Source organism: Stenella coeruleoalba, assembly GCF_951394435.1.
Source record: "Stenella coeruleoalba genome assembly, chromosome: 10".
NCBI classification, from domain to species: domain Eukaryota; kingdom Metazoa; phylum Chordata; class Mammalia; order Artiodactyla; family Delphinidae; genus Stenella; species Stenella coeruleoalba.
Window position 1 is genome coordinate 42,196,122 of NC_137156.1, and position 14,658 is coordinate 42,210,779.

The following is a 14,658-nucleotide window of genomic DNA, read 5'->3' on the forward strand; positions in this document are numbered from 1 at the left end:
CTTGTTGTTTATCCATCCTGTATGTAATAGTTTGCATCTGCTAACCCCAAACTCCCAATCCATCCCTCCCCCACCCCCTCCCCCTTGGCAAACACAAGTCTGTTCTCTTACTAGCTGGTGCAAAGCTTTATTGCAAACCACCTAATCAGAATTCAAAGTCTTTCTCATTTTGTCTGTCTCCTGTCTTGTCATCTCCACCACCATTTCTAGGAGACCAAATCCATCTCTAAAAGAGGCTGAAGGGGCATTACCTGTTGGCTGAAGTCCAGAGTATCCTAGGAAAGGGAAGGGAGGATGTATACTTAAAAGATACGGAGGCAAGTCTGTTCCCGGATACAATGTCCCCAGCCCCTGACTCCCTCCTCTCACCTGAGATTTCTCTACATCACCATCCATATCACCTGATGCCAGGGTGGAGAGGAGAGCAGACCCTGAGAGCACGTGACCTAGGAAGCTTCCGTCACGCAAATCCAGCATCATTTCATCAGGCTTAGTGTCTCTTCCTGCATTTGCCCCAGGATCTCCATCTGAGATCTCCATGCATGATAACCCTTCTCTTATCTGTACAGGCCATCACCTCTTATATTTCACTCATAAATAACCGCGGACTGTTGATTTCTGGATTTCCAGGAAATTTGAGATTGACTAGGTAAGTGTTGCTCGATGTGTTCTCTGAATATCGATGACCCTGTACGATGACCCTGTAGGATAGGGTCATTGATATTCAGAGAACTCACTGAGCAAAGCCATATTTCTTCCTCCAAGAAACCTGCGGGGCATCTCAGCTGCTAACAGCTTCCTTACCATTTTAATTCCTGATTAAGAGCAGCCCCACCCCAAGGAGGAGCAGACCCATAACACAGGCCCGGATTCTACTCAGCATCTTGCCTCGTGAAGGTTCATACCGTGTCCCTGAGAAAAGAAGCTAGTTTGGGTGATTTTTACCCTGAATCCAACTTCTCTGAGACTCTGAGAGCTTTGACTGGGGGGAGAAGCCTGATATGAAAGAACTAGAATAATTGGCCATTCCTAGAAAAGGAATGGCTACAAGGTTCAGGCAGTGAATCGCTTAAATATCACAGCCCTGGCATAAGGCCACACGTCTTCAACATCTGATGGACGAGGAGCCTGGGACTGGTTGAGATTGAACTCCCCTCAGGACAGGAACATCCCTGTAGAGGATGTGCCCCTTCTCAGTCACAATAACAACTCAGAGCAGGAGTGTCAGAAGCACGAGCCCAGCCCGATGCAGGGCACTGGTGCCCAGGGCCAAGGGGTGACCACGACCTGTGCTGTCATGGGAGGCTCAAAACAGGGACATCCTCTATTCTGCTTGTCAGGCAGAACTGCCTTCCCAGGGAGTATAGGTATTTGTAGAAACCATCACGGGATGTCTGTAAACAATCAGGGGATTTCTATCACAGGATATCACAGGGCAGCCCCAATAATCTAAGCTGAAGGAGAGAAGAACATGGAGAAAATGCACATATGCTGTGGGGAGAGGAGAAACCTGACACTCGGGGGTAAGCAAGTCTCCTCCCTGATGGGTAAGGAATTTTCGAGGTCAGAAAGCTTCTCACTCCATTCCACTGTGACAGGGCTGGTCTGGCTGGGGTGCTCCACGTGGCAGGTGTAGACCTCTCCACCCTGAGGAACTATTTCAAGCATCACCATGGTCTGGAAGGTCCAGTCTCCATTAGGGATCAGGCCTGTGGAGACCACCCCCTGCCTCCTCTTCCTGGCCATTCTGGAAGCACCTGACTTCAGTGTGGCCTGGATAGAAACCATTCACAGAGCAGACCAGGAGGCTGTGGTGCCACAGGGGCTGGGTCTTTGCAGGATACACAGTCACTGTAGGCTCCAGTAGGAGAGAAAATGTAGAGGGAATAGTGAGGGAGACAGAAAGCCTCCTGACCAGATGTAGCCTTGGGCAGACCAGACTGCCATGTGGCTTAGGAGAAGTCAGTGTCATGGGTCTTGAATTTAACCCCTATAACAGGGCCTATTAGAGTTGAGAGATGTTGAGCAAAATTGTGGGGTTTCTTTTCATAATTTGAAACAGTTACCTATTGTTGAAGTGTTTACAAATTTTGCAAGACACAGGGTGCATTCAATAAAAGGGTGATTTCTGTAACTAGGCTGCCTGTGTTCAAATCCAGGCTTTACTTCTAACTGGTTAATCCTGCGAGAGTTTTTAAATCCCTCTGTGCCTCAGTTTCTCTCCTATAAAGGAGGATAATGATATGAATTTACCTCTTCAAGTTAAATGAGTCATATATACAATGGAATACTATTCAGCCATAAAAAAGAACAAAATAATGCCATTTGCAGCAACATGGATGGACCTAGAGATGATCATACTAAGTGAAGTAAGTCAGAAAGAGAAAGACAAATACCATATGATATCACTTATATGTGAAATCTAAAATATGACACAAATGAACTTATCTACGAAAGAGAAACAGACTCACGAACATAGAAAACAGACTTGTGGTTGCCAAGGAGGGTGGGGCTGGGGGAGGGATGGAGTGGGAGGCTGGGGTTAGCAGATGTAAGCTATTATACTGTATATGGAATGGATAAACAACAAGGTCCTACTGTATAGCCCAGAGAACTATATTCAATATCCTATGATAAACCATAATGGAAAAGAATATTTTAAAAAGGATGTATATATTTATAACTGAATCACTTTGCTGTACAGCAGAGATTAACACAACATTGTAAATCAACTATACTTCAATAAAAAATATTGATCATCATATTAAAAAAAAAAGAGTTAATGGACTTAAACTATGTAAGGAAATGGTTGGGGGAATTCCCTGGCGGTCCAGTGGTTAGGACTCTGCGCTCTCACTGCTGAAGGCCCAGGTTCAGTCCCTGGTCAGGGAAGTAAAGTCCCACAAGCCGCACAGGGAGGGCCAAAAAAGAAAAAAAAGAAATGACCAGAACTTAGCCTTCAGTATACGTCAGTTACTTATTGAATGTTTTTACTGTGAAAGAAAGTGTGATTCACAGCTTAAGGGTAAATTAGGGAACAGTAGTGGGGTAGATAGAGGTGTAGAGTGTGAAATCCTGGTTACACTGCCTCAATGGACTCACATCTTAGAACAGCACAGAAATGGTTCTTCCCCTGAGAAGCAGAAATAGACAGAGGTCATTCTCTAACTCTATGAGTTGTGTCTCAAGGAAAGCATGAGTCCTGCAGAGGAAAAGGAACAAGGAAAGTTAATCATTTAAAAAGTTTTTATTGTTTTATACTCAGCTGATGGATCTCTCTCTCTCTCTTGCTCTTTTTTTTTTTCCCCCAAAAAAGCCACATCTAGTTTTTCAATTGTTATCATTTTAGAATTCTCTCTCCTTCTAAACTGACATTTGAGATCAGGGCAGGGTCTGGGACTCTTCACGTCTGAGACAGCCTCTAGCACTCTCAGGCCCTCAATAAATACAATTATTTTAAAAGAAAGGAGAGGGACTTCCTTGGAGGTCCAGTGGTTAAGACTCCGCCCTCCCAATGCTCAGGGCCTCGGTTTGATCCCTGGTTGGGGAACTAAGATCCCACATACTGCAACTAAGCCTGCGTGCCACAACTAGAGAAGCCGTTGTGTGGCAACTAGACCCAGCACAGTCAAAATAAAATAAATAAATAAATAAATAAATAAATTTAAAAAAAAAAGAAAGGAGAAATGGGGGACACATTTGTACAGTACCACAAAATAGCAGATTTAAGATCGATGGTAAATCATTAGTCACAATTTTTCAGTTTCTATTTCAGTAAGTAAAAAACGTTAAATTCTCAACATGGAAAATATTGAACAGAATCTAATAGAAACCACAAACTGGAGAAAATGTTGAATCAAGTATCAGCAAAGTGTTAATAATCTTACTGCATAGACAACCCATAAAATTACTGAGAAAAACACTAGGACCCTAGTGGCAACAGATTAATAGATAATGCTTTGGGCAGTCATTAAAATTGGGGGGGAAAAAAAGAGAGAAGAATTTTAGAAATAAAAGAAATGTAAGTTAAAAATAATAAGATATAAATTTCTAACTAAGTGGCAATATGGAAAATAAAATCTAACAATGGGGAATGTGAGGTAAATTGCTTACAGCCATACAAAGGGAAAACACAACTACCTAAGTACTATTAGCATTATAAAAATAGTAACATCAGTATGGTATTATTAAGTAACAAAATTATATCTGAAAAGCTAGCTTCACAATAATTTCAAATATGTAAAAATATACACACTAAGAAAACAAAAGAGTAGTTGGAAATTTAGACCTAAAAGTAGCCTCAGAAAGGTCGGAGGTGAGTGGAAGGTTCTTCTCCGTTGCACCCCTAGAGATTAGTCTCCCTCACAAATTTCATTCTCAAAGAAACGCGTCTGCACACAGACGCCACGCCGGCACATTTATTTCAGGGGTTTCAGGAGTAAGAGGGTGTGTGACCAGAGCAGACTGGGGCTCCTCTCACGTTCTCCTAAACCTCTTACATTCCTCACCTCTCCTCCCCTACCCTCCCCCAAGCACAGACACCTGGAGGTTCCTTCCCGCATCTCTGACCACCCACCCCAGTCAGCCTCTTCCTTCGTCTCCCCTCCCGCAGACTCTCCCAGGGCGGCAGCTGAGGCTGCCTGGAGCCCTCGCTCCTGCATCCCTCTCCCCATACCCCCCTCCCTCCCGGTCCTCTCAGACCCCAGGCCCATTCCCCCCACCATACATACACTCTCTCCCCTTTCACCAGCACACGTCGACAAAATCTCACTTTAGTTTTCCCACAGAAGGCTCTCACGTGTACCCTCGTAACTTGCACTTGTCCACAATCCTACACACTCACCCTGGACTCAGTCCCTCTGTCTCTGTGTCTCTCTGTCTCTGTCACCGCCCCCCGCCCCCCCACGACCTCGCCGCCGCACGCTGCTTCTCTCCAAGAACTTGTAGTTGATCCTGCAGAAGGTGTGCACGGCGGCCCGCGCCCGCTGCAGGGCATCCTTCTGGCGGTTCCAGAGCTCCGCGGCCGGCCGCCCCAGCTCGCTCACCGCCGGGTCCTCCCCCACGTGGCTGTCGAAGCGCATCAGCTCCTCCCGGTTATAGATGTACCTGTCCAGGAAGTGCACCTGCCGCGTGCTGTTGGAGAAATGACACTCGGACTTTACCTGTACCATGAAAAGTGCTGTGGGGACAGGAATGATGTTGTCACCCGCGCGCATGGGAGGAGACTGGCGGTGACGCCCACCGATGACAGGCGCCCGAACGCAGGCGGGGGGCGCTAGGACTCCCTCGGAGGCTCTACCGGCACCCCACGGGTTCATCTTCCACCTGCCAGCGGTGGAGGAAGGACGTGCTGGGCGGAAGAGACCCCTCTGCTCCTGAGCCATTCGGGCTCCACTTGGCTTCCATGCTCGCCTGGACATCTCCAAGTGTGAACTGGACTGGGATTTGCCCCATCACCATCTCCTCTTAGGAGCCTCCTTCATTCTGTAAGTACTTGGTTAGGGCTGTGCTTGTGTCCAAATTTCGCTGTCCCTTGGGACTCCAAGGAAGGGAACACAGCCATCTCCCCTCTACTTGTGGAGCTTAAAATTTAGTGAAAGTGATGGACAAAAGCCAAACACGCAAGAATTTATACAGAAGTGAGAAAAGTCAGGATAAAAGTTCTATAGCAGAGAATGATAGGATGACCCAAATTAGGTTAGGGTGCCAGAGAAGTGGTCTCTGAAGACCACTTTAAGTGGTAACATAAAAGGTTACATGGATGTGAGCTAGAGGAAGAGTGTGTGTGTGTGTGTGTGTGTGTGTGTGTGTGTGTGTGTTTAGGGGAAAAAGAGAGACACATTTTAGGTAATGGTAATACTGTGTGGAAAAGCTGAAAGAATTGATGAACTTCCTCTAGAAAGTTCACTGAAGCACAGAGAGTGAGAGGAAGGAGGGGAAAAGATTAGACTGGAAAAATCACATGGAACCAGGCACTTAAATTCCTTGTAGGTGACATTAGGATTTTGACTTTATGCTAAACATAATGAGAACTATTGAAGAGTTTTAGGAGATTAAAACCATAACCCCAATACAGGTCCACAATGCCTTTTCTGCATTTCCAAATCTGGATAGCTCAGAAAATCAGATTTTCTAAAAATTTGCTGCTAAAATTCGTTTGGCAAATCTGACCTGCTGAGAGAAGGGGTCAAATGTGTCTCAGAGCTCTTATTGGTTACATATGGTTCTGTAGCTTCACTGTGTGTAAAGATACATATAGACATAAATATACACATATATATCATATGAATGCACATATTTTTGATTTTTTGGTATTAAATTACAGTATCATTAACATTATGTTAGTTCCAAGTGTACAACATAATGATTCAATATTGTTAAAAGTTATACTCCATTTAAAGTTATTACAAAATAATGGTTATATTTCCCTGTGTTGTACAGTATATCTTGTTGCTTATTTATTTTATTCACAGTAGTTTGTATCTCTTAATCCCATACCTTTATCTTGCCCCTCTCCCCTTCCATTTCCACACTTGTAGCCAGTAGTTCACTCTTTGTGAGTCTGTTTCTGTTTTGTCATATACATTTGTTTTATTTTTTAGATTCCACTTATAAGTGATAACATAGAGTATTTGACTTTCTCTGTCTGACTTATTCCACTAACCATAATACTCTGTAGGTCCATCCACATTGTTGCAAATGGCAGAATTTCATTCTTTTTTATGGCTGAGTAATAGTCCACTGTGTGTGTGTGTGTGTGTGTGTGTGTGTGTGTGTGTGTGTGTGTGTATATATATATACACAAACCACATCTTTACCCATTCATTTGTTGATGGACACTTAGGTTGCTTCTGCATCTTGGATATTTGTAAATAATGCTGCAGTGAATATTGGGTTGCATGTATGTTTTCAAATGAATGTTTTTGTTTCTTTCAAAAATGAAAATATTTTTGTCTTTAGATTTAGTTGAATTGTGAAAATGTCAAAAAGAGTTAAAGAATAACCCTGTGGTTAAAGGTAAGAAGAATAAATGGAAGTTTCTGATATCATTAATAGTGTGGAAAGTAGCATTGCTGCAGAAATTTGAGGCATTTTACTGAAAAATATTGTAACAGCCACCACTATTTATGACTTAAAAAGACAAGTTGTTGAAATCAAATAGAGATGTGATGACCAAGAACTCGTGACATTTTGAAAAACATGGCGTAAGGCAAAAAATAAAAATGAAGATCTTGAACTTGCTTTGATTGAATGGATTCAACAAGAAAGTAATGAATTTGTTCAACTGTCTAGTTTTGGGGGTAATGAAACAAGCTACATAAAACCATGAAGAGTTGAACTGGAAGGTGAATGTGTGTAGAAAGTGTAAGTCTAGAATTTCTAGAAGCAGCATAGTGTATATAAAGCAGTGTTTTCAACCTCAGCACTATAGACATTTTGGACCAGGTGGTTCTTTGTGGCTGGGGAGAGGGAGCTGTTCTGTGCATAGTAGCCTGTCTATCAGCTTTCCTGGCCTCTACCCACTAGTTGTCAAAAGAAACCCCCTGTGTGACAACTAAAAATGGCGTTATCTGGAGCCAATGTTCTGCGGCGGGTGAAGGAACGGGGAGAAAGAGTGCTGAGCTGTCGTTGGGTGAGAACCATGGGTGTAAATCATATGAAAAAACTGTCCTGGAGAAACCACTCTCAAGTATGGAGCAGCTGAGAGTGACATAGAAAAATTTGCCAATATTATTTCTGTTGAAAATCTTGGTCCTACATGAAATATGTTTTTTGGGAAGCCGGTCCCAGTGAAGAGCTGTTTTTTCCAATAAAATAAATTTGTTCAGTCCAACCAAAGTTGACTGATTTCTTTGCCTTGGCAATTAGTCACTGTGATATTGTGATTTATGATAAGAAACATGTATTTGTTCTTCATCCCCGTTTCTGCCACAGGTCTCCTAAAACCCTGGAAATTTCCTAAGGGGTAAAATCAATAAATGAGTCTTTTATATTAATTAGGTGACTTTTGGATCCAGTCTAAGGAGATGTACTGGTCCATAGTCCTCCCTATCTCAATAAACAGTGCCACCATCCACCTAGTTATCATGCAAGACAAAATCCTGAGGGATAAGCTTTTGATTTTCTATCTTCCAACTCCCACCATTTAATTCATTAACAAGTCACTCAACAGTCTATCCCAAATCTGTTCACTTCATCGCTACTACACTAAATGAAGTCACAGGCACATCTTCCCTGGAGAACCCTTTCTACTGTCCCCTAACTGGTCTCTGTAACTTCACTTGGAACCCCTGCAATCCAATCTCCATGTGGTAGCTAGAATTAGTTTTTAAAATAAATATAAATGGACTCTCCTTGTAACCCCTTAGTAGCTTCACACAGCTCTGTAAATAAAAGTCAAATTTCTCACTATGGCCATCAGGGCCTAACATGATTTGACTCCTGACTTTCTCTCTAACCTCATCTTATTCCACTCGCCAACTTGCTTTCTCTGCTTCAGCTCCTCTAACCTTCTTTCCATCCCTTAAACACAGCAAACATCTTCCCACACTTTGACCTTTCCCCTGGTTCCTCTCCCTGGAGCATTTGTCCCTTAGATCCTTCCCATGTCTGGCTTATTCTCATCATTTATGTCTCAATTGAATGTCACAGGAAGACCCCTGTAGACACTTGCACTGAAGTCAGGTGAATACAATTTTCTCAGTCCCTTAACCCTTATATTTTTTTTCAGAGCATTTATTGCTGTTTGAAATGTTCTTCTTGGTTCAATGGTTATTGGGTTGTTGTCTTTCTCTCTTGTCATTAGGTAACTTCCATGATCATAGGGGACTTTTTTTTCTGTTATTCAAATAGAATCCTCTGTGCCTAGGACAGAGCCCAGTATATAATAGTTGCTCAAAGAAGTATTTGTCATCTAAATAAAGCCATAGTTTTGGGAATTGATCTTTGTGGGGCTCCTGGTAAAGCAAGAAGGGGCTCCAGTTCCAACACACTTTTGTAATCATGACACCTTATGTCTCTTCTACTTTCCTGTGAGAAATTCAGACTAACTTCCTCTTTCTCCTCTTACTACTTGGAAGAAACATTCACAGGTAAGGAAAAGGTGATTTTTAAGAGATAGGGAACATTTCATGAAGTTTCATTTCATCCAATGCGTCTGTTATAGTTGCTGAGGGTTTGTGCAAACCGGGGATTTTTAGTAACAGTGATGACATAGTAGGGGAAAGAATAGGGAAAAGCTGGAAGGAGAGGTAACCAAAGACGGCTAATTATGGAAAATAGATGGCATGATGAATGAACCTATGAAATTTGGGCCCAAGACTCCAAGAGGTCAATGAGTTCCCTTGATTTCCTTACTGGCTTTCAGCCCTATGGGATGGAAACAGCCTTCACATGCTCTGTATCCTGCTCAGGGTGTATGGTTTGAACCATATGAAATTGCTGATATTTGACTATTTGGAGTTTATAAAAATATAATTTCATAATTTATTCTATACTAGTTGAATCTCTTCTTGTGGGTTCAGGCCACAGAAAGAGGAGATATAGGAGAAACTGATAGGATAGAAAGGTTCAAAATAGAATAAGCACTAATAAGAATTAACCTGTGTCAGGTTTTCAGTTCTTATGAGTTCTTTAAGGCATCACAGAATGCCCCTTAGATGCTCCTTAACTACAGGGTCATTCTTAGTACTAAGGATCCCTGCTTCAGGTCCAGAGTGCTTTACGCAGGAGAAATAGGGAGAAAACTAACCCCAGCTTTTGTCAGAGTACCTCCAGTACAGGCATACAGGCCTTATGAACAGTGGGGTTTAGGGAGAAAGAAAAGGAGACAATAGATAACCAACAAGGACTTACTGTACAGCACAGGGAACTCTACTCAATATTTTGTAATAACCTATAAGGGAAAAAAATCTGTAAAAGAATATATATATGTATAATATATAATATATATATATAACTGAAGTGCTGTGCTGTATACCTGAAACTAACTTGATATTGTAAATCAACTATACTTCAACTTAAAAAAAAGAAAAGAAAAGGAGACAATGGTGAGGTCTCTTGATACATCCTCACGTATTAGTGAGAGGTAGCCGCATCACAGATCCCATGGACATAACACAGGATCTTCTAGGAGAGATCTTTCTAATTCCTTTTGAGTCCCCATAAAATTTTCAGAGGATTATTCCCATTTTCTGGCATAACTCAACAGAATAAAGGGAACCACGGATGGGAATTGTTTTGAAATCATTAATAATCATTTTAGATCATTTTTGAAAGCATTTCTAAATCCTCTCAAAACCCCGAGGGAATGGGATATAAGGCTGGAGAGGTTTTATTAGAAGAGAGTTGACAAGAAATAGCCTATATGTATATATACGAAGGCACCTTATGCTGGTCTTATAAAGAGGGCAAGTATCCAGGCTCCTTTTGTTTGTGGAAGGAATTGAGGATCCATGTGATAAAGGTAAGTAGTCACTGAAGAAGATGTCGGTGTTTTAAGTGACATGGCCTGGACCCAGACAAAGCTAACTCCCTCCCTTCCCCCACACCCCAAAATAGCTCACCATCAAATGTGTGCGCTTACCTCTCCAGCCCAAGCCAGGAGCGGGCTCAGCACCATCAGTATCACTGTCAGTATTACTGTCCAGGAGCCTGCGGGGAACCAAAGGCACACCATGCAGAAGAAGAGAAGAAGACAGGGTGCAGGGGAGCAGACAAATCTCAGTGAGGACTAGGACCCTCCTCCAACCCACATCTCAAACATTACCAACCAAGGAACTCATTTCTTTGTTCCTGGATTGGGTCGTCTCAGTTTCGGAGAACCAATCAGATTCATCTGTGAATATCATCATCAGTTGCTGGTTAGATACTCAATATGAAGTTCCTCTTTTGAAACTCAGATTTCCTTCCTTAGGAGGATTGTTTTAATTTCGTGCTTTAAAGGTTTGATCCAGTTGTATTTGTAACATTTTAACTGGGGCCCTATTGTGAGCCAGCTCTGTGCTGGTCAGCGATGGTCACCCAAGTTTTTCAGGATTGTCTCCAGATACTGTCACTGAGTTTAGTGGGACCTCCAGGATACACATAGAGAAAGCGGCTTATCGGGGGCAATCCTTGTGGAATGGGGGGTCTTGAAGGTACCTTTGTAGAGCATGTAAATAACAATGTAATAAGGTCAATGTCCAAATCACATTCTACAAGACCCTCCATGTGGAATGGAGGTTCTTGAAGGTACCTTTGTAGGGCATGTAACTAACAATGTAATAGGGTCAATGTCTAAATCACATTCTACAGGGGGCTGAGAGATTGATAAAGGACTCAAATCAGCCTTTGGCACAGCAACTCTGCTTTAGAATAATTAATATTTTATGTGAAAAAGTGATCAATCCATTCCTCCTAGTTCCCTTTTTGACTTCCTCATTTAATTGGGGATATTTCCCTTTCTTTCTCTTTTAAAAAAATTTTAATTTTATTTCATTTATTTTTTATACAGCAGGTTCTTACTAGTTATCTATTTTATACATATTAGTGTATATATGTCAACCCCAATCTCCCAATTCATCCCACCATCACCACCCCCCACCATCAGTTTCCCCCCTTGGTGTTCATATGTTTGTTCTCTACATCTGTGACTCTATTTTAGCCCTGCAAACCTGCTCATCTGTACCATTTTTCTAGGTTCCACATGTATGCGTTAATATACGATATTTGTTTTTCTCTTTCTGACTTACTTCACTCTGTGTGACAGTCTCTAGATCCATCCACGTCTCTACAAATGACCCAATTTCGTTCCTTTTTATGGCTGAGTAATATTCCATTGTATATATGTACCACATCTTCTTTATCCATTTGTCTGTCGATGGGCATTTAGGTTGCTTCCATGACCTAGCTCTTGTAAACAGTGCTGCAACGAATATTGGGGTGCATGTTTCTTTTTGAATTATGGTTTTCTCTGGGTATACACCCAGTAATGGAATTGCTGGGTCATATGGTAATTCTATTTTTAGTTTTTTAAGGAATCTCCATACTGTTCTCCATAGTGGCTGTATCAATTTACATTCCCACCAACAGTGCAAGAGGGATCCCTTTTCTCCACACCCTCTCCAGCGTTTGTTGTTTGTAGATTTTCTGATGATGCCCATTCTAACTGGTGTGAGGTGATACCTCATTGTAGTTTTGATTTGCATTTCTCTAATAACTAGTGATGTTGAGCAGCTTTTCATGTGCTTCTTGGCCATCTGTATGTCTTTGGAGAAATGTCTATTTATGTGTTCTGTCCATTTTTTGATTGGGTTGTTTGTTTTCTTAATATTGAGCTGCATGAGCTGTTTATATATTTTGGAGATTAATCCTTTGTCCGTTAATTCATTTGCAAATATTTTCTCCCATTTTAAGGGTTGTCTTTTCATCTTGACTGTAGTTTCCTTTGCTTTGCAAAAGTTTCATTAGGTTTCACTTGTTTATTTTGTTTTTATTTCCCTTTCTCTTGGAGGTGGGTCAAAAAATATCTTGCTGTGATTTATGTCAAAGAGTGTTCTTCCTATGTTTTCCTCTAAGAGTTTTATAGTGTCTGGTCTTACATTTAGGTCTCTAATCCAGTTTGAGCTTATTTTTGTGTATGGTGTTAGGGAGTGTTCTGATTTCATTCTTTTACATGTAACTGTCCAGTTTTCCCAACACCACTTATTGAAGAGATTGTCTTTTCTGCATTGTATATCCTTGCCTCCTTTGTCATAGCTTAGTTGACCATAGGTGCATGGGTTTATCTCTGGGCTTTCTATCCTGTATCAGTGATCTATATTTCTGGTTTTGTGCCAGTACCATATTGTCTTGATTACTGTAGCTTTGTAGTATAGTCTGAAGTCAGGGAGTCTGATTCCTCCAGCTCTGTTTTTTTTCCCTCAATATTGCTTTGGCTATTCGGGGTCTTTTGTTTCTTCATACAAATTTTAAGATTTTTTGTTCTAGTTCTGTAAAAAATGCCATTGGTAATTTGATAGGGATTGCATTGAATCTGTAGATTGCTTTGGGTAGTATAGTCATTTTCACAATATTGATTCTTCCAGTCCAAGAACATGGTATATCTCTCTCCATCTGTTTGTGTCATGTTTGATTTCTTTCATCAGTGTCTTATTGTTTTCTGAGTACAGGTCTTTTACCTCTTTAGGTAGGTTTATTCCTAGGTATTTGATTCTTTTTGTTGCAGTGGTGAATGGGATTGTTTCCTTAATTTCTCTTTCTGATCTTTCGTTGTTAGTGTATAGGAATGCAAGAGATCTCTGTGCATTAATTTTGTATCCTGCAACTTTACCAAATTCATTGATTAGCTCTAGTAGTTTTCTGGTGGCATTTTTAGGATTCCCTATGTATAGTATCATGTCATCTGCAAACAGTGACAGTTTCACTTCTTTTCCAATTTGTATTCCTTTTATTTCTTTCTCTTCTCTGATTGACGTGGCTAGGACTTCCAAAATTATGTTGAATAATAGTGGTGAGAGTGGACATCCTTGTCTTGTTCTTAATCTTAGAGGAAATGCATTCAGTTTCTCACCATTGAGAATGATGTTGGCTGTGGGTTTGTCACATATGGCCTTTATTATGTTGAGGTAAGTTCCCTCTATGCCCACTTTCTGGAGGGTTTTTATCATAAATGGATGTTGAATTTTGTCAAAATCTTTTTCTGCATCTATTGAGATGATCATGTGGTTTTTATTCTTCAATTTGTTAATATGGTGTATCACATTGATTGATTTGCATATACTGAAGAATCCTTGCATCCCTTGGATAAACCCCACTTGATCATGGTGTATGATCCCTTTAATGTGTTGTTGGATTCTGTTTGCTAGTATTTTCTTGAGGATTTTTGCATGTATATTCATGAGTGATATTGGTCTGTAATTTTCTTTTTTTGTAGTATCTTTGTCTGGTTTAGGTATCAGGGTGATGGTGGCCTTATAGAATGAGTTTGGGAGTGTTTCTTCCTCTGCAATTTTTTGGAAGAGTTTTAGAAGGATGGGTGTTAGCTCTTCTCTAAATGTCTGATAGAATTCACCTGTGCAGCCATCTGGTCCTGGACTTTTGTTTGTTGGAAGATTTTTAATCACAGTTTCAATTTCATTACTTGTGATTGGTCTGTTCATATTTTCTTTCTTTTTTTTTTAAACATCTTTATTGGGGTATAATTGCTTTACAATGGTGTGTTAATTTCTGCTTTATAACAAAGTGAATCAGTTATACATATACATATGTTCCCGTATCTCTTCCCTCTTGTGTCTCCCTCCCTCCCACCCTCCCTATTGTTCATATTTTCTATTTCTTCCTGGTTCAGTCTTGGAAGGTTATACCTTTTTAAGAATTTGTCCATTTCTTCCAGGTTGTCCATTTTACTGGCATAGAGTTGCTTGTAGTAGTCTCTTAGAATGCTTTGTATTTCTTCAGTGTCTGTTGTAACTTCTCCTTTTTCATTTCTAATTTTATTGATTTGAGTCCTCTCCCTCTGTTTTTTCATGAGTCTGGCTAATGGTTTATCAATTTTATCTTCTCAAACAATCAGCTTTTAGTTTTATTGACATTGCTATTGTTTTCTTTGTTTCTATTTCATTTATTTCTGCTCTGATCTTTTTGATTTCTTTCCTTCTGCCAACTTTGGGTTTTGTT

General features: G+C 40.9%; 1 protein-coding gene across 1 annotated transcript; it reads right to left on the bottom strand.

Annotated features, from left to right (window-relative positions):
- Window positions 1–1,410: 1,410 nt before the first annotated feature.
- Window positions 1,411–10,678, bottom strand: LOC307192937 (H-2 class II histocompatibility antigen, E-S beta chain-like; the record flags this gene model as incomplete). The annotated part of the gene is given in 4 exon segments (XM_079934319.1): window positions 1,411–1,725; window positions 1,727–1,863; window positions 4,910–5,438; window positions 10,586–10,678. Coding segments are annotated over 4 exon segments (1,035 nt in total). The 3' UTR covers window positions 1,411–1,449.
- Between the last annotated feature and the right edge of the window lie 3,980 nt (window positions 10,679–14,658).